The 26,624-nt window shown below is 38.4% G+C and overlaps 1 protein-coding gene across 1 annotated transcript; it reads left to right on the forward strand.

Annotated features, from left to right (window-relative positions):
• The first annotated feature begins 6,777 nt into the window (after window positions 1-6,777).
• Window positions 6,778-22,855, forward strand: LOC129767195 (U1 small nuclear ribonucleoprotein 70 kDa-like). Its single transcript, XM_055767837.1, has 6 exons — window positions 6,778-7,105; window positions 7,167-7,349; window positions 7,413-7,557; window positions 13,980-14,225; window positions 14,297-14,671; window positions 22,085-22,855. Exons 1-6 carry the CDS (start codon window positions 6,962-6,964, stop codon window positions 22,297-22,299), a joined length of 1,308 nt encoding a protein of 435 aa, XP_055623812.1. The 5' UTR covers window positions 6,778-6,961; the 3' UTR covers window positions 22,300-22,855.
• Window positions 22,856-26,624: the final 3,769 nt, after the last annotated feature.

Consider the following 26,624-nt stretch of genomic DNA (forward strand, 5'->3'; position numbering starts at 1 on the left):
TTCTGTTCGTTATTCTTTATTCGTATCGTGTGTTTTTCTTCCCGCGTCATAAATTGGACGTTTCGCGTAGTGTGTGATGAGCAAGAAGAAGAGGGAGGCAGACTCTAGCCCTGCAAAAAACGAACGCATTGCCAGGGGCAATGAAATTTCGAGACAAGCGTCATCTAATGATGCACGCGATGTTGGTGTAGTGAAAAGCGCTCGCACTGAACCGAGCCTTCGCGAGTGTGACACCGCGTTGAACAACAGCAAAATAGGCGATTTCGACGCGTCGGTCGGAAATGGGAACGGCTTCTTTGGTGCCTTTGAGAATGCATCAATGCATTAAACTGACGTTATGGCGAAACAGGCGTTAAGGTTATGCTCTAAAAAATATTTGGGGAATACCAACATCTTGAATGTCTTACTGGAATGTTAAAAGTTATTTAGGTTCGCGTGCCAGTCGCAAAACTACCTTCAACTAGGATTACATTTGCGCTAATATTGATCATAATGAAGCATTGCTACTGTTTTCGAGGTTGCTGATATTAACAAAAAGAGTTTATTTCGCTTGTTTAGTCACCAAGAAAGTAAATGTCGTTCTGGAGTTTTGTATGTGATTAGGTTTCGCTTACCAGTAGCAAAAATTCCTACACTAAGGGTGACAGGTTCGCTTCTCTCGAGCATGAGAAAGTAATGCAACTTTTTTTTGAGGCCAGTAATATTAACAAGAGCGTTTCTTTTGATAATAGCGCAAAATGATGAGAAGTATTTGTATTCCTAGTAGCTTCAAGCCACCAATATATGGTTCCGTAAGCATGCTATGGCGAACGCTTGTTTGGCGCTTGGTTAACGTTGTACGAACGATGCCTAGAGGTGCGATTGCTCTGAGGCAATACTAAATAACATGTAGCATGATATTTGATACTTGCAAGTGTTGTCATTGTTGTTTCCATTCGTTGCCAAAGATATATTGATGTAGTTATGAGATGTGGAATAATGATGCTGGTGTAACATGTATATAATCGACTGTAGCCGAGTCTATGTCAATTGCGAAAAAGGCCACCTGTGGAATAATGGTGCTGGTGCTGGATGTGGAATAATGGTGCTGGTGTATCATGTATATAATCGACTGTAGCCGAGTCTATGTCAATTGCGAAAAAGGCCACCTGAATAGCGTTCGAGGTAAATTTTCAATGCATTGACATGAAATAAATTGCGACATACGATCAGCTAGTGTATTGTTGACGTAGGACTACGTCTTTCATTTCTATACCGGGGTGTAAAATCAAAGTTTCGAAAACGAAAGCGTTACGCCGGAGACCGAGATTTTGAGCGTTAATAGCTCCTAAACAACTGAACGAAATGGTATGATAAACACTTCATTCGAAGGATAAAATGTCTACGCGTTATATACTTGTTACTTTTTGATCCAAAAACTTGTTTCAATAGTCTTAAAATTGCTTTCAAAACAGGCTATTGAAATCACCAATCGGTATATAAGCGAGCGGCGCTCGGAAATCCACTCAGTTCTAATTGAACAGCGATTGGAGCATGTTGTCGCTGTTGCGGTGAAGCTCTTTATTTATCATGAAAGCGCGGATGAACGGTGTCACCAAGAGCCTGTTTGTGCACCCTATGCCAGAAGGGAATCTATCAGGAGGAGAGTGATGCCACAAACGGTTCCCTGGGAAGACATCGCTACACACACATACACGCGCGGCTATTAACAGGTGGTTATCGAGTTGGCATTAACCACTGGTGGGCTTCCAGTATCGAGGAAAATGTGGAAATATCTAATCGTTACTGAGAATAATCAGCTAGTTCCTCTGGGAATTTTCCAAATATATTCATGTGAAAGAGTTTAATTGAATGTTTTCTATCCATGTTACACTGTGACCAAATATGTTTCAATCAAGTGCTATTAACAGGTGGTTATCGAGTTGGCATTAACCACTGGTGGGCTTCCAGTATCGAGGAAAATGTGGAAATATCTAATCGTTACTGAAAATAATCTGCCAGTTCCTTTGGGAATTTTCAAAATATATTCATGTTAAAGAGTTTATTTGAATGTTTTCTTTCCATGTAACACTGTGATCAAATACATTTGGGTTTGTGATTTGTCAATCAAGTACAGTTAGCATGTTAGCTTCTGAAGATTATTCTTCAGAACAAGGTTTTTCGTATCCTATATTGGATGCATAAAACCTCGTGCCTCCAACGTAACGCTCTCGTTTTCGAAGTCTCCCAAATATTCATTCATTCATTCATTCAGAATGGATTTAGATTCAACTTCACATAATGATCTCTAAATCAACGATAGTCCTACGTCACCCTTGCGATTATACCATAGATATAACCCACTTCCTGTTTTTTGCGAGGGCAAGAATGAATCATCAATCAATTATCGTCAACTGATTCTACAATGAAAAACCATTTAAAAGATTATTCTACTAAGCAGTTGTTTCGAAAATTTCTCAGAATTATAGAATAATATCCGAAGGTATAAACAAGCGACTTATATAAAATAACAGCGTAGTTCTACTTCAACAATGCGGTCGCATCTTGTCGCACAACCTACTATAATTTTTTATGTTTGAATTGCGTCTTTTCAATGATTTTAAATACCTGATACATATTGCGAGAGCTTGTTCGTTTTATTCATCAGTTTAAGGATTATTAGTTATTATTAGTTATCTGTCATATGATAAGTTGAAGAGAATATATGAGTAGACCAATGACAAATAATAGAGCTGATCAAATTTATCATCCAACGAGTTATAACTTGATACCAATTTGCCTACTCTAAATAACCTACAATTATCACAAAACCAAAACATATTCGTAGAGCGTCAAATTCATTAAGGACTCTTCGAGCAACTGCTTATAAAAACAACCATTTTTTCGCGCATGGATGTAATATCTTCAGAATCTCCATTTTCGAAAACTCTCGCGTCAAATCAAATTTGCTACTTGCCAAGGATGTTTTATTTGGAATGTCATTGAGTAATTGCTGGAAAGTTATCAACTTTCACGAAAGTTGAGCTACAAGAGTTAATTTTTCATGAAAAATTCTGGATGTCTGGATAATCCGTAAAAGTCATGAATAATCCAGATAAATCAGGAAGGTTGGCAACGCTGGTTCTCACAAAATCCTACCTCTTCTTCTTCTTCTTTTTCTTCAATGACACTAACGTTCCTAGAGGAACTAGACCGCCCTAACGTAATATTACTTACGACTCTTTTTAGTAGTACTTAGTGGAGATTCTCATAAAAAAAAACACGACTTGAATGTATTTTGAATCTGAACCTCAACTTTTCGGCTCACTGTAACAAAAATTCTCACCTTAACCAAGGCGCCTAGAAGTATATCCTAAGGTGAGGCCGTTCCGTCACTAACCAACTGAAGAGTGGTTTTAGCCAAGACGGGTCTATGGTACTTGTTACAGAGACGGTTCGGATTCCTCAAGGCAAACTCGTTTTTTTGAGTAAGCTTTTAGCTGAAATATTTTTATTTTTATTTTAATTCGTATTCGTATTCATAGTTCACTTACAATTTATGTTCCTTTCCTTACTTATTCGTCTACTTGTAACCGTTTTCTTAGTATAAATGTTGAGTTCTGTAAGCTGTCTTTTAGTTAGTTGTGTTCAATTTTTAGAATAATATTACTTACAACTAAATAGAAAAAATCGTATTCACCAATCGATTTAGTTTATAAATTTCGATCAACTTTGTACTCCCGCGCTATTACTGTTGTGAATGAGGTATATACTCTGTATCTGACGTATTCACAACGAATGACAGTGAAGCGTTAGTTTCGCATAAACAATTTATATAAATGGGAAAGAACCAGAAGCGTTTTACGTTGACGAGGGGTTTTGTACCGTTGCGCACAGTACTAGGTGAGGCTGTTTCGTCACTAATACTTATGACAGACATACAGCTGTACTACCGTTGTACTTCGAAAATTGTATGTCTGTCACCATGTACAGCGCTAGAACCATGCAAGCAACTCGGTACAATCGCTGTACCTGTACCGACCTATTTTACCGCTGTACATGGCTACAGTTGTACTGTGCGCAGCGCCACAAATGGTTAGTGGTGGGTAGCATGAACAAACTGAATCAAAACACTTGGTAAATATTCTTTTCATTGACTTTCTCTTGAGTTAATAACTCAGATTGGAAACTTGTTTGTTGTGTTTGATGTTTCAGACGCTAAATAAAAAACTTTTTCATTGAAACATGTGGTGAAAATTGGTCGAATTTTTGATTGTCAGTTTGACATGCGGTGCAATGTACAACCAAAGTATGTCTGTCATGCTACGATGGTACCTGTACAACGCTGTACACGTACAACGCTAGTACAGCTGTATGTCTGTCCCTGGTATAAGTTGGTGAGGGGAGCGGTATATGAAAACAGTACGGAAGAAAGCAGAAGGGGAATTATTTGCTTGAAGCGTGAAAGAAACAGACTAATCACGAGCGAGCTTCGGCAATAGCATATTGTGTTTTGTTTACAAACAGTAGACTTCCAAGATGGCTGAAGAGTGGTTTTAGCAAGTTGGCCCACCTTAGGATATACTTCTAGGCGCCTTGGTTTTAGCCAAGGCGTTGTACTATAGGTGGACCGCAATGTCAAAATTGCTGTTCGGCCATTGCTCGTGAAAAAACAAATTTGTTTACAAAACAAGTCGTATCTTTTGGTGACAAATGCATTCGTTGGCAAAATAGCTGCTTGCGCTTTATTGTCGAATCATAACAGTGCAGAAGGATGTTTTAGTATATCTTTTCGCCTTTCTTTGCAAGCTAGTTGATATCGAAATCATAACCACACACCCAAACAAAAAGTAAATAATTCTGAAAGTTACGTCTCGCTACACGTCTCACGTCATGTCCTGAAAGTGTCAAGAACGAAACACCTATAGTTCAGCATCTTGGTTTTAGCAAGCTGCATCACCTCAGGATATACCAAGGCGCCTAGAAGTATATCATAAGGTGGGCCAACTTGCTAAAACCACTCTTCATCCATCTTGGAAGTCTACAGTGTTTTGTTTGTAAACAAAACACAATACGTTTGTGCCAAGCTCGCTCGTGATCAGTCTGTCTCTTTCACGCCTCAAGCAAATATTTCCCCTTCTGCTTTCTTCCGTACTGTTTTCATATACCGCTCCCCTAACCAACTTAGTGACGAAACGGCCTCACCTTAGGATATACTTCTAGGCGCCTTCGGATATACTTCTAGGCGCCTTGACCTTAACGTGACCGTATAATATTTGTTCGGAGGTCAAATATCTGACAGTTTTGACAGATATGGTTAGGTTTGAAATTTGTACAAACACTATTTTGTTTGCCAGTCTCCAATTATCAACAGTGGCAAACAATGTCACATTTTTATGATTTCGAGAAAAACGAGCTTGGAGTTTGATGTTATATGTGGTTTCTGTTGAGCATTCCAAACCATTTCGATAAGTTATTCCTGCTACACGCGTGATTTTCCAAATCTGATAAATGTGATGTGTAGCTTAAGAAATGCTTAACTTAATGCAATCAATAACTAGAAATTTTCAATTTTGCCACTTGGTCCCCTCTGACTTAACACCGACCATTTGATTAATACACGTTCATCAAATTTCAACAGTACGGAATAAAGCAGAAGCGAAATTATTTGCTTGATACGTGAAAGGGACAGACTGAGGTTTTGCGAAGTTTTGCACAAACCTATTGTGTTCTGTTTACAAACAGAACACACTATACTACCAATATGGCTGCAGTGAGGTGTTGGTATATTGGTCCACCTTAGGATATACTTCAAGGTGCCTTGATTTGACTTTGTCAAATAAAGAAATAATGAGTAAATATAACGATTTTTTTTTTTGGTAAATGCTACCAATCTATAGTCAAACATATATGTCAAACAGAACCATAATTCGTAAGCCCAATATCGGCTACATTTCCCCGCCGAAAATGCACGTATTAGAATTATATTATTATTATACCTATTATTATTTTACCTACCTATGAAAATGGTTTATACGCGAAAAAAAATAAAAAGTTTTCCGAGCTCGGTAAAAAATAAAAATAAAATAGAACAAACCATTTAATAGTAATAGCTAACATTTTTACCAATAGATAATATGGAATAGAACATGGAAAATACAATTATTCTCTCTAAAAAAATGGAGGAATGTCAACAGGGGATAAGTATCAGGAATGTCCACGGTTGTCCAAGGAGGGGGAGGGGGGGTGTCTACAATCGTGCTTCTTCTGTCCACGTGGTATGTGGACAGCCCCTAATGAATTCGTATGAAATTCACCGTGATTTGGCTCTTACTTAATGCATTTCACTGAAATATTCAGCCCAATGGAATAGTTTATCGCAACTGTTAGTTGTTAGTTAACTGTCACCCGAAGAATATTCATTTTATGATATAAGTATGAATAAGTTTATCTGAAAACCAATGATAACCCAATTATGAGTTACATATTTCAATACTCGCTGTTTTCCACATCATCAATTATCATGTAAACTCTCAAGGATAACACTATTCCATTTCGTTTTATATTTTCCCTATTTTTTTCAAAATAATTTACACAAAACATACAAATAAGACAAACGCAAAATGTCGGGCATAAAAATTCTCTCTTTCGTTTCAAACCAAAATTTAACACAACCAAAACCCGTAAATATTCCCAGTTTTTATCCTGCATCTCGTCATCCCACCTATTTCGAATCACTTAGAGTAAACGCCGTAAACTTCTGTCAGTTTATGCTACCCGGAACGATTTGGAAAGTGAATTTTTTACCCTCATTTTGATACCTCATCAAAATTGGGTACATAATTTGGTAGTGGTTAATTCGTAACTGATAAATACAGTTTTCGGTCATTAAAAAGTTTGGAATGAGTGAAATTGTGTTTTAATACGAGGACAACTAAGTGCGCTGCTGATTTAAACACAGTATCAGTGTTTTTGGTGCATCATGACGCAGTATTTGCCACCAAACTTGTTGGCATTATTTGCTCCACGCGAGCCGATTCCATTTTTACCTCCTCCGGATAAACTTCCACATGAAAAGAAGTCCCAAGGCTACGCTGGGGTAGGATCTTTCCTGAACTTGTTTGAGGTGAGTTTTTTTTTGTTCGTTGTAAATTTGAAAAAAGCATTGATTATTCCTTTGTAAATAGGATCCGAAAGACACTCCGCCACCAACACGAGTCGAAACAAGGGAGGAACGGATTGAGAGAAGACGCCGTGAACGAGCGGAACAAGTAGCATATAAACTTGAACGAGAAATCGCTACCTGGGATCCCAATCAGCTGGTGGCGGCTACGGAGGATCCCTTTAAGACACTGTTTATCGCACGAATTGTAAGTAATTGTAAACATTTCATGATGGTGGAAATCGATTAATGATATTGATGTTTCATACAGAATTATGACACTTCGGAATCTAAACTGCGTCGCGAATTTGAAATCTATGGCAACATTAAGAAAATCATACTAATCCACGATAAGGACAATGGCAAGCCAAGGGGATACGCTTTTATTGAGTATGAACATGAACGTGACATGCACTGTGAGTATATGTAAAAAGCTTAGTATTCTTCAATCGTCAGTCAGGTCAAAAGAAATCAAAGGACACTCGATCAGGTTTTCTTTGGTTTCTTCCGAATAACACAGCAGTTGTCTAGAACATAGTTGTTTTCTGATAGGTTACGATTTGTCCCTTCAAAAGCCTCCCAACCGTTGAAATCACGAAGCAAAATCACACCAGAATATTGTTTTCAAACGTATCTAACGGATGCCGTTTTCTCGTTCTTGTTTATCCAACTACAGTCATCTGTAGGCCAGCAGTAGTATTAAGTGGCTGGGAGTGGCCATCAGCTGTTACTTGAAAAGTTCATCTTCCCAAATGCATATGCTTTGCACGAGAAAGAATCGAATCGAATACCTCAAACAGAGGGCAGCCAAAAGCGCTTGCGATACCAACATTAGGATGCACAGGGTTAAAGCAAAACAAAACAAAAAAACTAGTGAATGTGTGTTTACCACCCAGGTTATATCTCTTAACTAGAATTGATTTCTTTTGTACAAGTGAACACCGTTATTAAAAAACCGTTTCCAGTGGTTCCATTCTAGATATTCAAGAAGGATTTATTTTCATTGAGATGATTGAACTCTGTCTCGGCCCTGTCACTCACTCGCTGTGTGTAATTCAGGAGTATTGGTAGGGATCGGTGTGGAATGCTCCCAATAAGGGTTAGGTTTGTATGAGTGTGGTAAGACAGGTTACGTAACACCGTAATTCCGAGCAACCAACCATACAATCATGGATCATCATGATCATCGGAATTGAGAGACAAGCATGGTTTTACTCTGATAGCGAAAATAGTTTTTTTTCCTTGTACGATTTCCTGTGTCGGTGCACAGTGATCAAATGTGTAATGCGCGGGATGTAGTCCGATTGTTGGTTTCACAATCCCGCAAAGTGGTTCCTACCATTTCGTGAGGGAAGGTCTTCTCCTTTTTGTTGACGGATATCGGAAAGGTCGACTACTGTATGCATATATGAATTATCCAAGAGAGTCGCAGCTAGGAATAAAGGAATACGAATTACAATCGAAAATTAGGGCAGTTCTACATCATAATAGTATTGTCAAATCCAATATAGCTATATAACCTGTCTAGGGTTAATGCTCGAAAACCAGGTAAACAGGAATTTCAACTATCGATCTAATCCATATCTTATGTATTCCATCGAATCATTAATTCCATGACGTATGCCACGAGATTGATCAAATTATTGATAATGTTTGCTTGAAACGAAGACAAAATGTCGTTCGGCAATACCAGCAAAAAATGCCGATTTTTCTATGATATCACAAGAGGTTCGTATTTTCAATATTGTGCGAACGCGCTGACCAAATTTCGAAGTCTTACCAAAGCTCTGTCACTTCATTCTTGAATTGTAGGTGAGATTCCACAGAACCATAAATTGTATTTTCAAAATGACATGCATGTTTCAGAGATTATTTTCTAATCGATACAAAAATTCAATTGCGTTGGTGATGCGTGACAATATGAAGAAGCTGTTTAAGGATTGAAAACATTCAAAAGATTGGATGATATAGTTAAAAGTAGGGCTCGACAAAGTCATATTCAATTGAGGATAGTTAGCGGACTATAAGAAAATTCGCCTTCGTATTCAATTGGAAATGAGTTTTGGCTTCTCCCAGCAGTTTCTCCGTCAACATGACTCAACAGTCATTCGGGCGTTGAGTTGGTATCTCACTCTAGGACTATCGCATTTCATTCTTCCCCGTCAAATGAACTTCTATAAATATTGTAGTGACTTCCCCCAAAATGAATTCGTTTCTCTCTCTCATGTATCACGTATGCATGTATCGATGTTTGAGTTCAACTGTGTTTGACAAATACTACAGGTGAGCTAGATTTTTTCGTATCGTACACGAATATTACTTTGTTACTTTTTACTTTTCGAAATCTTGCATTAAGGGGGTATTCTAGTGTACATGAACCTCGGACAAGTCGAAAACATCTTTTTTGACAAAATGGTGGCCGTTTGAAAAACAAAATGCGGTATGAAACGTTTTTTTCTTACGTTTCCGGATTTTTTAAAAATATTAAAATTTCAAAAATATCAATTATGGAGGTTCATGCGTTAGAGAGTGCTTTAAGATTGTATTCCATTAAATTCGACATGAATCGGTTCAGTAGAACTTGAGATATCGTGTATGCCAGCTTGAAAAAACTAGTTTCGAGAAAAACGCGTTTTATGTTCATTGTTATCAATGCATCACTAAAATGGCTCCGACTCGGTAAATAATGGAATTTTCGATGAGTCCTTTCTAGGGAATATTCTTGAATGCCTAAACTACAGAAATATGAAGGAAATTTTTTTTTTCAAATTTCTACACTAGAATACTACCTTAAGGGCTACCATAAGAGCTCCTAGGCTTCAGCGAATCCCGACTAGGGCAGCCACTAACCCTTCAGAATCCGACGGCTCCAGAATGGTCCATCCGAAATTGACTGTTTATTTCCTTGCTGTAATGAACCTTTTGGTTTGTCTTACCAAATTGAACTAACTTATTGAGTAAAAATCCGGACTATATACACACGAATTCTTACTCTGGTTTAAAATTAAAAGGGAGAAAAAAGATCTCCTTTTCCTACTCAGATAGACGAAACGGCATCGGTTATCGGCCTGCGTATTTGCTACATTCACCCCGCGATTTCCATCCTTCTCTATCCATCTTCTTCTTCTTCATCTTCTTCAATGGCACTAACGTTCCTAGAGGAACTTCGCCGTCTCAACGTAGTATTACTTGCGTCATTTTTATTAGTACTTAGTTGAGATTTCTATGCCAAATAAAACGCCTTGAATGCATTCTGAGTGGCAAGCTCTAGAATACGCGTGATCACAGTGCAAGTCGGAGGAAATTTCTTTGACGAAAAAATCCCCCGACCAGAACGGGAATCGAACCCGAACACCCGGCATGTTAGTTATGACGCTAACCACTCGGCCAAGGGAGCACTCTCTATCCATGAAGGGGCTCAATTTGGTGAAGATTTTACGACCTAACTATTTGCTGATTGTCAGCATAGGAATCCCTATCTATATTTTCCTGTTCTTATCCTCCACTACGCCACTCGCGTGGGATCCTAAATAAACATTTTTTTTGTTTCTTTGCCCTAACCCCTCTCTGCCCTTCGCGATCATTCCATGTGCGATAAAAGGCGAAATTTAAGCAGGACAATTTTTATCACTCCTCGAGTGGCCCATACAGCGCCCTCGCTTTGGGTCTTATCAAAACATGCTTCCCACGGAAAAGCTCAAAGTGGGAAACATCTAGCTAATTGCCGGCAATAAATATTTACTTTTATTTCTTCGTCTAATGCGCTATCTCTGGCGCGATTATCTTGGGAGCTCTATAGAACAATTGAAGAAAAGGAAACGAAACATGTAGTTTCCTCCTGCTGGCATTGTTTTGTTTTGCTTGCGTAAAGTAGGAGGAGGCATATTAATTGCTGTCAGGAAAGTTTTCGATTCTTGTTTATGCACCGAGGAATGGTTGATAGTCTTGAGCACGTGTTCGTACGGATTACGGGTAAAACTGTAAAATCGTTGTTGGATCTGTAAAATCGAAGACAATGTCACTTGCATGTCGGTGAATATATCAATACCAAAATACCAATGACTTCTAATAACAACTGAACCCTTCTCCCGAGAATATTCTGAGATCGTAGGTCACCTTCTGAGGTCATTTCAAATGGTTTCTATAACCCATCTAGTTCACCTTAATGACTGATAATCACCTTCATCTTCACTTACATGATCATAGGAACTTTTCAAGAATTCAAGAAGTTTACGAAAAAAGTCGAGTCCTATGGCAACTATTTTTTGCAGTCGATGGAATGTTATTTTTTTATTTGAATTAGACACACGCTATCCACGAGATTTTTCTGCGGTGGTAGAGTCACAGAACTGACCTATCTGATCATAGGAACCTTCTGAAATTTCAAAAAAATCACGGAAATTGTTAAGTCCTATGGTAACTATTTTTCGTAGCCGATTAAATGACATTTTTTCATTCGAATTAGACACACATTATCCTATCAGAATATTATGAGGTGACGGAGTTTTGGAACTGACCCATCTGGTCTTAGGAACCATTTGAAATTTTTAAGAAATTTACGAAAATGATGAAGCCTTTTGGCAATTTTTTTTGGAGCCAATGAAATTTCAATTTTTTCATTTGAATTAAAGGGTGTGTCACATCAAATTGCATCACAGAAAAAACGCTGTAGAAATTTAATTTTTAGGAATTATATCTTCAGCTTTCGCTTATAATCAGATAAGAGTGTATAGATCCCGTTGGCCATGTAATACCCATTACAGTCATTTTGACAAGGTATTCAACCAAGAACCGTTGCAATCGAATTTTGTACAATTTCGAAATTACATGAAACCATTTTCAAGCATACCAAACCTTACTGCCCACAAAATGAACAAAAGCCACAAATGTTGCGCAGCACCATTCAATCAATGTTGCGCGGCACCATTCCGCGTTGTTTGCTGGGGAGGCATTTAAAGACGGCCGAGCAGAGACGAACGATTTGCCACGTCAAGAACGATCATCGCCCTCTTCAGCTGATGAAAACATTGACAAAATAAAAAGAATGGTGCTCGGAAAACGTCATACAAGTTTGAGTAATGAGAAATTTGAGAATTTGTCATATTTTGGTTGAAGTTTTGGGCATGAGAAAAATTGCAGCACGACTAGTGCCAAAAGAGCTCAGTTTTCTACAAAAAAAAAATCATCGCAATCAAATGGCTGAAGACGATGGCTGGCGTCAAATTCTGATCCCACGTCCATCCAACGCATAATCGCTGACAGCGTGAGAGTGAGTGTGACTTTTTCCTAACTCCGAAACTCAAATTACCGCTTCGTTAGACCCGTTTTGACAGCATTGAAGACATAAAAACGAATTCGATGCGTGAACTGAAGACAATTTCCGAATACAGCTATAAAAAGTGTTCCGGAGAGTAAATTGTTCGTTAGAAAAAGTGTAGATAAAGATAAAAAAGACCGGCTTTTAGAGAGAAAAAAAAATCTTATGACAATAAAGTTGTTGGTAAAAACGCTTTGGTTATCGATATTTAAGGTTCTAACAATTTATTTTAGAAAATACTTCACATTCATGAAACTTGATGTCTGTTTATTTCCAAATCTTAATAAATTTGTGGCTGGATTTAATGTTTATACGCGGTTTATTGAACTAAAGAGAGTTTTTCATTGTGCTCTCGTGTAGATTTTGCGATGAATTTGGGATGGAGTCCAAACGATTTGAGTGTAAGTCCGAAAAACAGGCTAGTTTTCACAAATCAATTAAGCTTGAGGTTCATCATGTTACCTACTCAAGGTTCTACCCAATTTGAAAGCGCCGTCGTACCTTCGACTTCACCTTGCTGTAGATTGTGAGTACCACAATGCGGCTGCTCACCTTCGCCATTACACCATTTGATCACGAGCGTTTTCTCATTCTGCGATGGAACTCACAAAAGGTAACATGAAGCGGCAGAAACATGTTTAGCTGGTACTGCAGAGTACCCTGCAGTAGTGCAGTAAATGTGCACTCCCTGGGGGTGGTCGTAGGTACACCCGAGTTTTAAGTGCCAACTCAAAATAGCAGTGGATGGTAAAATTAACTTCAATTTTCAATCTACTTTGACTATAAATTAAATGCCCCATATTTAATGTGTAAGAGTACGAACTCTGGACGCCCCGTTGAGTAAGTTATGTGTAACTATTTAATTTTCAATTGCGCTCATCCTTTGAACGTAAGTATTGTGCGCACCAGGTAAACGATGGGTTAGTGAATCTGGATCGGAGTGTATAGCGTTGACTATAGAGACCAACTTATCAAGACACCAAAAAACATCCTGACATTTCGTATGCTCTTCCTTCGTAAGTAATATTACCAGTTGCCTTGGTAGGTATTATTACAAATGTAATTCCCGATAACCAAATCGATATTCGAAAGCAGTGACGAGTAATAATGTTGGTCATGTCTGGCTGTCAAGTGCTGAACACGTTTGAATATTAGCATTAGGATTTGGAACCCGAAAATTTTGATATGACGTTGCTTTTCTCCTGTCGGAATAAGTATTTCACCTTGGTCAAGCTTTAGGTCATGCCTAGTAGAATACGAAAATAAACCCCGATTTGAACGATGAACGACTGGAAGATTTGTACTTGTTTCAACAATTTACATTCAATGGAGATTCAAATTTCGGAATGTATTATCCCCTGTAAAATTCTCAAAACATATTTCATAGTTCTTCTATCAACAAATTCGTGATTCATTATTTTAAAAATTTTCTCCCTGCAATTGACTGTCCATCGTTGTTTTTTCTGCGAAAAAAAATCATCGCAAACAAATTGCACACCAAAAACCGAAAACATTAAACAGCCGCTTACAAGCATGCCGATGGTAAGAAAATCGATGGTAAACGAGTGCTGGTTGATGTCGAGCGAGCCCGAACCGTGAAAGGGTGGCTTCCGAGGCGTCTCGGTGGCGGGCTCGGTGGAACACGCCGAGGTGGAGCCGATGTGAACATTAAGCACTCGGGCAGAGAGGACAACGAGCGCGAACGGGAGCGCTATCGGCTGGAGCGCGAGCGAGAGGATCGCGATCGGCGTGAACGGTTCGAGCCAAGTAAGTGTTTGCGATCGAGACGTCAGGTTTCACGCACTATAACGCGATATTACATTCACCTCTATTTACAGGATTCGAACGGCGTCGTTCACGATCTCGCGAACGCGACCGTCGTCGGCGGAGTCGTTCAAAGGAACGACGCCGACGACACAGCCGAGAACGGGAACACGAAGAACCCGAGCGTAAGGAGCGCTGGGAGAAAGAGCGGGAACGTAGTCGTGAGAGAGATCGCGAGCGCGATCGTGACCGGGAACAGCGGGATCGCGATCGTGACCGTGAGCGGGACAAGAAGCGAAGGCGTTCGCGTAGCCGGTCACGGGATCGCGATCGCGACCGCGCCGAAAAGAAACGCGACAAGCGAGACAAGGACCGAGATCGGGAGCGCAAGGAGCGTAAGCCAGAGTTCCGCGAGGGAGAGATTAAAATCAAGGAGGAACCCTTGGATGGTAAGTTCATCTTAGTTTCTTTTCTGTTTACTTATCCTATTATCAGCAATCGGTAGTTACAAGTTTGGGATGGAAGTTCTATATCCTTGACTTTGATATCGTAATTCTTTAGTTGAATGATTGCTATATTAAGCTCACAGTGGCAAATGAGACTCCAGGGCTATTAGTTTTGTAGCTTGAACTCATTAGTAGTATCTAAGTCTCTGACAATTACAGCAATGAATGGAGATGTCATCTTCTATATATATATATATATATATATATATATATATATATATATATATATATATATATATATATATATATATATATATATATATATATACCAGTTGCGAGTAATGCAGAAATTTGTGTTTTATCTGTATGGTAGCCCCCCTCAGAGAGGGGGAAGGGGTCTCGAACTATCATAAGAACCTTCTCTGACCCCAAAAACCCCTACATACCAATTTTCATGTCGATCGGTTCAGTAGTTTCCGAGTCCATAAGAATCGGACAGACAGACAGAAATCCATTTATACCGATCCCGATCGAGATGAAAATTGGTATGTAGGGGTTTTTGGGGTCAGAGAAGGTTCTTATGATAGTTCGAGACCCCTTCCCCCTCTCTGAGGGGGGCTACCATACAGATAAAACACAAATTTCTGCATTACTCGAGAATTAATCAAGCAAATGAAACCATATTAGGCATATTAAGGTTTTAGGGTGCAATAAATTTTTTTATGGTGATTTGACAGAACTAGCCCCTCTCTAAGAATAAGGGGGTTGGCATACACAATTAAACACAAACTGCTGCATAACTCGAGAATTGATCAAGCAAAAGGAGCCAAATTTGGGATGTGGGGGTTTTTGAGTACGAGAAATGTTTCTTTGATGGTATGACACCCCTTTCTCCTCTGGAAAGGAGAGGGGGTCTCATAAAAATAATGCACATATTACCGAATGTGTTGATAATAGCAACACGCGAGAAAGGAATTGTCCGATTTAGGACTGTCTTTATTCTATCATATTTTCTGTATCAAACATTTATTCCATGTAACGGAGAAACATGTTATTTGCAAGTGGCTGAAAAAATCTTCGAGAATTGTAGAATAATCTCATATTATAATGAAGTGTTTTTGTAGAAGTACAAGGAATTTTATAGTAAAAGGTAGTTTTAAAGGGTAGATTAGAATATCAATCAATGAACAGTTCTGCGATTGGACCCATGAATGTGCGCTTAGTAAGAAAACGTGAATGTGATAACGAAAAATAAATTTTGGGCGGGACGAAGTTTGCCGCGTCAGCTAGTACCAAATAAGTTGTAAACGGGTGGAGCTTAAGTTGCATCTTGTTATGTTGTTCTCCACTGTGTCTGTAGAGCGAACACTATATTTGCATTTCGAGCGTGCGATTTACGCGCGGCTAATTCGCAGTAGGATAATAAAATTGTGCTTCACTGTTGCTTCATTATTTGCTCCTTTGTTGCGAAACTGATCTTATTTCCCTTTTAGGTCGTTCCACCCTTTAATTATTCTGCATGACATAGGGGGGCTGCTCAATGTGCCGCCATCATGCCAGGAGTTGCCTGTAACTCACGCCGTTACGCATACCTCAACACCACAACACGAACATGCACTCCCTCTCTCTCTCATGCACACACACTCACCTTATTTCCGATGCGGGCAGCTCTCCCGTTGGTTGTCGCGGCCTCTCTCGGAGCGTGCGCGTCCCGCTCTTCCGTTGGCCGCCTCCTTCTGGCGCGCTCTATCTTCGATATTTTTCTCACAGCCGCTCTTCTCCTCTACTTCTTATTCCTTTTCGACCGGAAACGACCACCACGTGTGCCGCTTCTTATGGCGCTTAGCGAAATCTAACACTGTTTCTCAAAATTTTCTTTTTTTTTCGAATCGGCAAGACCTGCCCACTAAATCAGGCCACAACTAATACACGTCACGACACTGGGTTCCACGGAATTCTCTTCGCGGTAAACCCTTCAAATTCACAGACTGACTTTCTCCTGCACTTTTGCAAACTCACTCCTTTTTGGCGTCCCCATCACGTTTTTTTCTTTAATCTTCTTCACAAGAACGGCCTTCCTTCGGTCATGTGACACCGGTAATTCCTCATGAAAAGGAAGTCACACCTTACTGCACCACCGAAACCAGCACTACGATCGCGGCGTTCACCACCATCAAATAGCCTCCTTCAAAAAAATCTCCGTCAACCGCGGCAATCTTGCCGACAAGCAAAACCGCAATTCCCCAAAATCAGCAAGGATTGCATTCCAGTCGAATTTCCACCATCATCCGTAATCCGCAGATTGACATAACTTTGCAGCAACATCAGCAGCAACCACAGTATTTAATCCTCGATCCTTCTGCTACCACGATTGCCACCAACCAACCTTATTCTTCCACTCGGATCGGTTTTGACGTAGGACTACGTCTTTCATTTCTATACCGGGGTGTAGAATCAAAGTTTCGAAAACGAAAGTGTTACGCCGGAGACCGAGATTTTGAGCGTTAATAGCTCCTAGACAACTGAACGAAATGGTATGATAAACACTTCATTCGAAAGATAAAATGTCTACGCGTTCTATACTTGTTACTTTTTGATCCAAAAACTTGTTTCAATAGTCTTAAAATTGCTTTCAAAACAGGCTATTGAAATCACCAATCGGTATATAAGCGAGCGCCGCTCGGAAATCCACTCAGTTCTAATTGAACAGCGATTGAAGCATGTTGTCGCTGTTGAGGTGAAGCTCTTCGTTTATCATGAAAGCGCGAATGAACGGTGTCACCAAGAGCATGTTTGTGCACCTTAGGTCAGAAGGGAATCCATCAGGAGGAGAGTGATGCCACAAACGGTTCCCCGGGAAGATCTCAAAGCAGCCGCTACACACACACACACACACACACATACACGCGCGGAATTCTTTCCGTTTGGATGCCATTCAGCATCGAGAAAGATCCGGAAAATAATCTGCCAGTTCCTCTGGGAATTTAAAAATACATTCATGTGAAAGAGTTTATTTGAATGTTTTCTATCCATGTAACACTGTGACCAAATATGTTTCAATCAAGTGCTATTAACAAATGGTTATCGAGTTAGCATTAACCACTGGTGGGCTTCCAGTATCGAGAAAAATGTGGAAATATCTAATCGTTACTGAAAATAATCTGCCAGTTCCTCTGGGAATTTGAAATTACATTCATGTGAAAGAGTTTATTTTAATGTTTTCTATCCATGTAACACTGTGACCAAATACATTTGGTTTTGTGATTTTTCAATCAATCGCAATTAACAGAATAGCTTCTGAAGATTATTCTTCCCCATCAGTAGGATATTTTCGTATCCAATATTGGATGCATAAAACCTTGTACCTCTAACGTAACGCTCTCGTTTTCGAAGTTCCCCAAATATTCATTCAGAATGAATTCAGATTCAACTTCAAACAAATGATCTCTAAGTCAACGATAGTCCTATGTCACCCTTGCGGTTATACCATAGATATAACCCACTTACTGTTTTTTCACCAGCACTTTTACCAACAGCCTTCAATGGTTTTTTCTTAAGCCAGCTCCCGTGACCTTTTTTTCCACCATTGCCGACAATGGTTCCGCTAGAAGTCGTGTGTCTATCTGCTACTCGCTAGCTTGTCGCTCGCTCTCTCTACTGTTGGTGTATTGGTGATGCTCCTCCATCACCAATGATTCACTCTTGTGTAGTGATGATGTTGCGTGACGGTATGTTTCGATACACATGAGGTGTTGCATGAGAGTTTGTGTTGTGTTGGATGTGGTGTGTTGAGATTTGTCATCGTGCAGCATCAATATGATTGACAAATGTGATTACTAATGTAATGGACACAGAAATGCACAGAATAAATGTATGGGGAAATGCTACCAATTTTCACCAATTCAAATTACCGATTTGGGAACCGTAATGTATAACATATCAGACAAATCATAGAGAACATCTGATTATTGGTATGCAAAAATCGAAATCCATTTGCTGTAAGAATAGTTATTAACTAGAACAGTTTTATGATTTGGCGATACACAAGAAATATTGTGAATCAGATCATCACATTGAGCAAACATAAAAAAATAAGGCTGGGCAAAAATAGAGTACGACGGCGGAGCATATAAATATGCGACGATTAGGCTTTGTTTTTTCGGGTTTTCAGAAACCATAACAGTTTGCATCAACTCTCGGCAATGGAATCTGCAATATAATATCATCCAATTTTCCGTCACGTCATCCCTTATGCATTTCAATAATGTTGTATTAATTTTCGATTATTATACGTGGACTTGCTCTTGCTTGCAATGTCTATATACAATTGAATGGTTGATTAAATGCTTGTTTGAAGAGCCGTAGGTAGACCTACGTTTCATTTTGTAGTTTATGAGAAACAAGCATTTGAAAAACAGGTATTTTGAAGCGTTGTCACGTCATAAAAAAAAAGCATTTTTTTACTTTATCAGATGTACATAGGTTCAAACATTTTTATACTTGGGATTCTCTGAGCAAACAATGAAGATCAACAACCCACAAAATTTGGTTAAGATCGGTCCACAAATAGAGGAGTATCAACTGTCTCCAGAAGTTGTTGTCACGTCGCGAAAGTATACGATCCATCCCAGTGTGACGTAACATCATTTTGACTCATTACAAAAACTTTTTTTGCGTTTCCATGAATAATGCACACAAAATTAAACGATGTTATAGTAAAATTAAGAAAATTTCCAACAATAATCATCAGTTGGAGAGTATTTTATAGTTAGATTGGCTTGTTCTCAATCCATCACTTTTGTGACGTGGCAACACCTGAATTGGACTGTTGAACATTAATGATTAATTTAATTAATTACTGATCCGTTTCGAAACATACAAATAATCTTTCTCCTATGTTTTATCAACAATATATGAACGTAGATTCCATAATATAAGATATAATCTTATTTCAACTTCCGGTTTGCTGATGGTAGTATTGAATGCTAAAAAAAATATGGGAACCCCATACGATATGGGCTTACCAGCGGAAATCGAATATCGTATTCCGATGCCATTTTGGAATCGAGGATGGTGACGTTAAAACGGATATAAAAACCGGTAATAGCATGAAATTCAACAATACGATCGTGAACGGTAATGTTGGCATATATCCATGGGTGCGCGAGGAGGAATACAAAGCCTTAGCCTTAGAGCAACGTGTGTGGAGTTATACAAAGAAAGTGTACATACAAATACACACGCAAACATCAACGATCAACGATCGAAGTCAATGTCATCTTCAACACGCATACATAAACGCACTTGCACAGGTATGTGCGCGGATGCATACAACATTTTTTTTATCAAAAGTTTCTGATAGCAAAATCAAATGCGTTCCACCCGTAGTGAGCGCCACTTGATGAACCAAGATTCTGCTAGCCATTGATGGTAAGCGCCAGAGTGAACGTGTTAAACAATCACGATATAAAAACTGGAGGTCGGTTTAGGACCACCACGATTTTTCCCAAATAAAGACATAGCGTGTATTACAGGTAACAGGTAGATTCAATTTATATAGCTTATTTTGATGAACATACCATAAACAATTCAAATTGTCTTGTTTCGCAATGTTTCATAATCTAAAAGAACATAGAACTCATTTTGCACACAGGTCGAATATATTTCTTCTATATTTCTTCTCTGTTTTTGAAGAAATGAAAACGTAAAATGGCGCTAAAACGCTAGAATGAAGAGAGCCAGAAAAAAGCCATCATATTATCAAATTGTCAGCGTTATGACACCTTTCCTTTGACACTATTGAAAATTCAGTAGGAAGCACCGTTCCTGAGATACAAAGGAGGGTAGGTTTAGGACCACCGGTTGCGTTAGGACCACCTTCCCTTATAGGATGGACTTTTGGAAGGGGAAGGGGAGATCTCAGAGGAACGTAAGAAGTATTCAGAGTAATAAAAAAAAACATAAAAAACGGTAGATTGCTTGCTACAATACGGTGGAATTCGTATTTAATACAACTTATTAATTGTTTGACGTGACAACGCTTCGTGCAGACTGTTTATTCGCACAGAGCGCGTTGTCACGTCACAAAATGCATGCTCTTGCGAGTTTTTTGAAAAAACTGAGTATACAGGAATCTACGTTCATCTTTCATTGACAAATCATAGAACAAAGTTTATTTGTATGTTTTGAAACGGAACTGAAAATACAACATTAATGTTCAAGAGTCGGAACCCGCAAAAATACAGGTGTTGTCACGTCACAAAATGCCTGGGCTGGCAACAAGCGAATTCAACTACAAAATATTCTCCAACTGAAGATTCTTGTGGGAAATTTTCTCAATTTCACTTTAAAATTGTTGACCATTGGGAAATCGTGTGATTTATACATGAAAACGAGAAAAACCCTGTTTTTAGTGAGTCAAACCGTTGCCACGTCACGCTGGAATGGGTCATTACAATTTCGGCTTCAAATCAACGGAACACGAATACCAATTTCGTCAACCTGAATTTCAATTTCAACGCCTTCTACGATGTCACTGCAAAACATATTGGAATTCAATTTACCCGAATTTTCTCATTTTCTTTCAAAGTTTTCCAAAAATATTCTATTTTTTTAGGCCATCCATAAAAGTTTTTACAGTATTATTTACCATGCCCCTTGCATCTTCTGTTTTCTCCTTGGTCATTCTAAGTTCCCGCTTCATCATGACTAAATAGCTTTCATACCTAATACCATTCCAGCGTAACTATCATCCATGCAATTTTAAGACATTTGGCATAAAAAATTATCTTCGAAAACACCGATTTCTTTTACTCCTCCTTTGGGTGCCATTACATTCACTGTTTTCGTCGATATTACAAGAGTACACTGAATTCTTTTTTAAGCAACTGAAAAAAAATCGAGTAATTTCGAGAGAATCGCGTAAAAAAGATTGCCGCTTCATCGGCGCGCGCTCGTCACAATCACATTCGCACACGTTCTCGCAGAATTCCTATTCCCAACGAGGCGACGATAGGCAAATCGCGTAATTTCGAGATAATCGCGTGAAAAAAAATCAAGGAAAATATTGCGTAAAAGAAAGAACCCAGTGTACTGTGTTTAAAAAACTCGAAAGCTATTTCCGATAACATACACCTTTAATTCAACTTCTTTCGGAAGACTGTCCGGAACAATCCATTAGAGTGAATTGAAATGATGAACAGATACATCCTTCACAATAGAAGTAAATGAACAGAGGAAAATGGTTCAGCATGCGTATAGAATATACCGAATTACATCAACTTTAACAACTAAATGAATCAATTGAAAATGATTCTAGCTGAAAATATCATTATATTATCACATTATCAAAAATGTTTCAATTATTTTCGATTTGGTTAAATAATTCATAACCTCTTCTTCACGTCTTCATTGCAGATTATCCCGATTACAGCGCCCAGTATCCGCACTATCCTGCCCAGGTCAAAAACGAAGACGGGGAGGAGGAAAAATATCGACCTCACGATCACGAGGAGGAAAATGGTGGTGGTGGTGGTGGTGCCCCGCGAACGCGAACCGGCGAAAACGGTGCTCGCTATAATGCGATGCCACATGATGAAAATGCGTATGACGACAGATACGGAGGTTATTAGGGTTGGGATGTTTGAGGGAGTTTCCGTTTTTCTAGGGTGCGATTATGTGTTTCCTCATTTTTGGCTAATAACGTTCGGATTCGCTAAATGGTGGACAATGACCCCACATTTTTAACTATTCTTCCATTATCCGACATCTCTTGGAACATTTTAGCTTAGTATGAGTAAAAAAACAAAAAGCAAACGTCGCTTTTCTCTTCCAGACGAAATGACTGGAGGAATTCTAGCAAAATAATTTATTGTATTTCAAAGAAAGAGTACCGGTAATAGGCCAATAAGCATTATGGCAATAGCGGATGCGAGAACAGAGCACTCTTTCCTATGAAAGAGTGCTCTGTTCTGTTTTAGGGTCTAGGTGGGAAAATATTCGAGCACAAGAAAACTCAACTTTATGTAATTATCTGCCAAAAGAAAAAAATTTCGTATTCTTTTTTTTTTAAATTTCATCTTCTATTAAATTAAGCGTTTGAGAGAAACACCATTAAATTGGCCAGAAAAAGTAGTGTGCTCCAAATTAAGTAAGTACTAAATAAAAACACATCAGTGATAAATGCGAAGGTGATTTTTTATTATCCGAAAATCAAACAATTTCTTATAAACAACTAATTCACCTGGCAAACATCCTGCCACAATATCAATTTTTCCTAGTGCACATTTTGGTTGTTAAATACAGAAAAAAAATTTTGAATATTTTACCGATCTATAAAATTAATCGAATGTTATCGATAAAATAGAACAAATGAAAAGATTTGAACGAAAGTGTGTTTGATATTTATGCTGTCGGAAATGACGGTTAGCATTGTCATTCTACAAACAAACGAGAAACGTTAGTGACTCTAGTGTTCTATTAAGAAGAAAAAACCGAGGGATTGCATCCGAGACACGACCACTTGGACGTAGGACTACGCAATCTTTTTTTCTTTTAATTTGTTGGTTTATCAGTTCGGATATGATTTGCGAAAACGTCGAAATTTCATAACTAACTCAACAGTAAAAAGTTGGCTAGAAACAACCTATAATCATTTGCATGCTTCTCCTGCTCTGCCATGGATCGGATGGTTGTGATAATTGCAATGCCAGTTGCACTTCAAGTGAAATATTCGCTAGCGTTCAAAACTCGAGGGGAAACATAAAACACAAAACGAGCAGAATAAGCGACCTTTGTTGTTTCGGGCACAGAAAGGTCGTGAGAATTTTTCTCAGAGGATATGCAATACTTATACGCGACAGCTTTCTTACTATCCAAGTGTACTTCGCAAAATTCTTTTTGCGCTATTCCCCTTGGTTGTTTCTATTCTAGCGGTTGCATAAGTTGCCCTTTATTGACAGCTGTGTTCGGGAAAGCAAGCAAATGGACAGAATAAATGTATTCAGAAATGGGAACGCTTCCAATTTTCATCAATTTGAACCGTATACAGACAATGGGATTGTAATGTATAGCATATCAAACAAATCTTGGAAAATTTCCGATTCGATTAAAATCAGTTCGCAGCAAAAATAGTTGTTTCAAGTTAACTTTATTTCATAAAAACGTGACCTGTTTTCTGATCTGGCACCCTTAATGCAAGACGTAGTCCTACATCAAAATGTCGCAGCACCATCTCGATGCGGAGCAGTTCAAAAATGTCAGTGAAATCGAATGTAATGTGTTATGACGATTTAATCTTAGATGTAGATTAGACAGATATTTGAGGATGGAATCTATGACATACTGATGAATGGCATGTTATAGAGTATAGACAATTACTTCATACAAAAATAGACCAAAACTAACCATTCATTTTCTCAATTGTATTGTAAATGTATGTAAAAAATGTAAAATGTAAAATGTAAAAAAAATTAAATTTCTACCCGAACGAATAGCAATTTTGCATTCTGTATTCCGTTCGACTCAAGTCCAATCGAGTTGTGCAAATGTTAATCAAAGTCTTCAGAAACTTAGATGACATGGTCCCGACCCTAACTCAACTAGTCTTCTATATATATAAAACTGGATTTCTGTCTGTCTGTCTGTCTGATTCTTATGGACTCGGAAACTACTGAACCGATCGACATGTATATTGGTATGTAGGGGTTTTTGGGGCCGGGGAAGGTTTTCGTGATAGCTTGAGACTCCTCCCTCCTCTCTAAGGGGGGGCTCCCATACAAATGAAACACAAATTTCTCATTACTCGAGAATTAATCAAGCAAATGAAACGAAATTTGGTATGTGGATGTTTTAGGATGCAATAAATGTTTCTATGAAGGTTAGACACTCCACCCGCCTCTCCTAGGGGGAGCTGCCATGCAAATGGAACACAATTTTTTGTATTACTTGAGAACTAATGAAGCAAATGAAACGAACTTTGGCATATGAATGTTTTAGCGTGCAATAAATGATTCTATGGTGGTTAGATACTCCTCCCCCTCTCTTATGTCTGAATGTTTGAAGGTATTGATAACAAAAAAACAAGTTTTGGGCGGGACGAAGTTTGCCGGGTCAGCTAGTTTTCTATAAATTTCGTTGCGTTTCCGACCAAACATCGTCCATAAGAAAAAATAGTTATCAGACACAATTTTCAAGATTTTTCCCCACTAGCAGATAATGTGTTACTTTGTTATACTCTTGTATAGGACACATATAATATGGTAGAGCTGATTTTAATTTATCAGTTTTGTTTTAAAGCGTGCTTATTCCACCCAAAAATCCAACACCATTTTCGTTTCATAGAAACCGAACTCGTCAATACTTTGCGTTTGGCAATAGCAATTGCTGTGTCGGCGTTGCTCATGAAAGCGTCTTGAAACTGAATTTATTCTTTCTCACGCCGCTTCTGTTGATTGTGTCGTAGGAATCGCAGTCTTTCGCTCGCTACCTTCGCGTACATGTCGACCATGAATTGTTGACATGTACATAAATATTAACAACAACAAAAATATTACCATAAACATTATTGACGTAGGACTACGTCTAATCGGAAGATATATGAGATAGAATGAAAATATAGGCACTGAACAAGTGAGAAAAAATTAAAGATTTCAAACGCTTATAACTCGTGCATTTCTTAATAGATCGCAAAGATGTTGCATCAATTGTTAGGAAATATTTCTACGTTTCTATCCCAATGAATAACATTTTATTTTTCTTGAGGTAAGCATAATTATTCATAATTGTGAAATGTCAAGCATTCTCCAAACGCGCTATGTGGACCTATTCGAGGCAATTTTCACTCCTCAAATTGTTCCGACTAAAAGAAGCAACTAGAGTAAAACCGAAATACAATTTGAATATATTAATACCACGGCGAAAGCAATCGTAGCAAGTCACCGCGCATATCGCTCTCAAAGCAAATAAGAAAAAAGAGAAGGGAAAAAATATGTCATTATCCACACCTCATGTGTTTCTCCCACGTCCAGGCCAAGAGGATATGATCCGTGAGTCAAGATGTGTTGCAAATTTAGCTGTCATTGCCAAACTGACAAAATACTCGACAAGCTCAAGATCTATGGGACAAGGTGCGCCCATTCGCTAACTCGGAACAATCGTCAAATTCGCGAAAATTTAAAGAAGGCAGTTTTGCAATCTTAAAATTCAAATGGAGATTTTTAAGTTATTCGATTCCTTAAAACACGACATTCACTTAACCATTTGGCTATATATTTCACAACACACAACATTCACAAAAACTCACCATAAAATCATCATCGAACACACTTTCAGTTTAATATTATTTCACAATTTGCGAGAAAACGTGTTTGAAATACATGATCGATACAGAAAAGTAAATTTTCATTCATTATTTTTTCATTTCATTATTTTACGTGTTTTATTTATTTAAATTCATGGCTGCAATGAGAAAAATAATTAGTAAATATAACGAATTTTTTGGTAAATACTACCAATCTATAGTCATTTTCGACCGTACTAATAAACACATATGTCAAGCAGAACAATGATTCGGAAGCCCAATATCGGCTACATTTTCTCGCCGAAAATGCAAGTATCAGAATTATATCCTTATTATACCTCCGTATTGCCTTATAGGAACAAAGAAAATGGTTAATACGCGCTTTTCTCGCCAATTTTCAGATATGACAATATCCAAGCTTATTAATGTTATCGAGTAAAATATACTAATCTCTGGTAGGGATGCGGGTTTGTTGACAATATGTACAAAAAATTTGTACATTCTACTAATTTTGCATTACCAAATGTATTTAGTAGTTTTCGACCGAGGATTTTTCTAAGGGTGTAGAGTGGTTTTCACATTTTGACCCACCTGGCAATATGTTAAGCGCCTTGATTAACACCAGCTTGAGAGTTTGGCAGTTCTTGCGTGTAGTGA

The sequence above is a fragment of the Toxorhynchites rutilus genome, chromosome 2 (assembly GCF_029784135.1).
Source record: "Toxorhynchites rutilus septentrionalis strain SRP chromosome 2, ASM2978413v1, whole genome shotgun sequence".
NCBI lineage: Eukaryota > Metazoa > Arthropoda > Insecta > Diptera > Culicidae > Toxorhynchites > Toxorhynchites rutilus.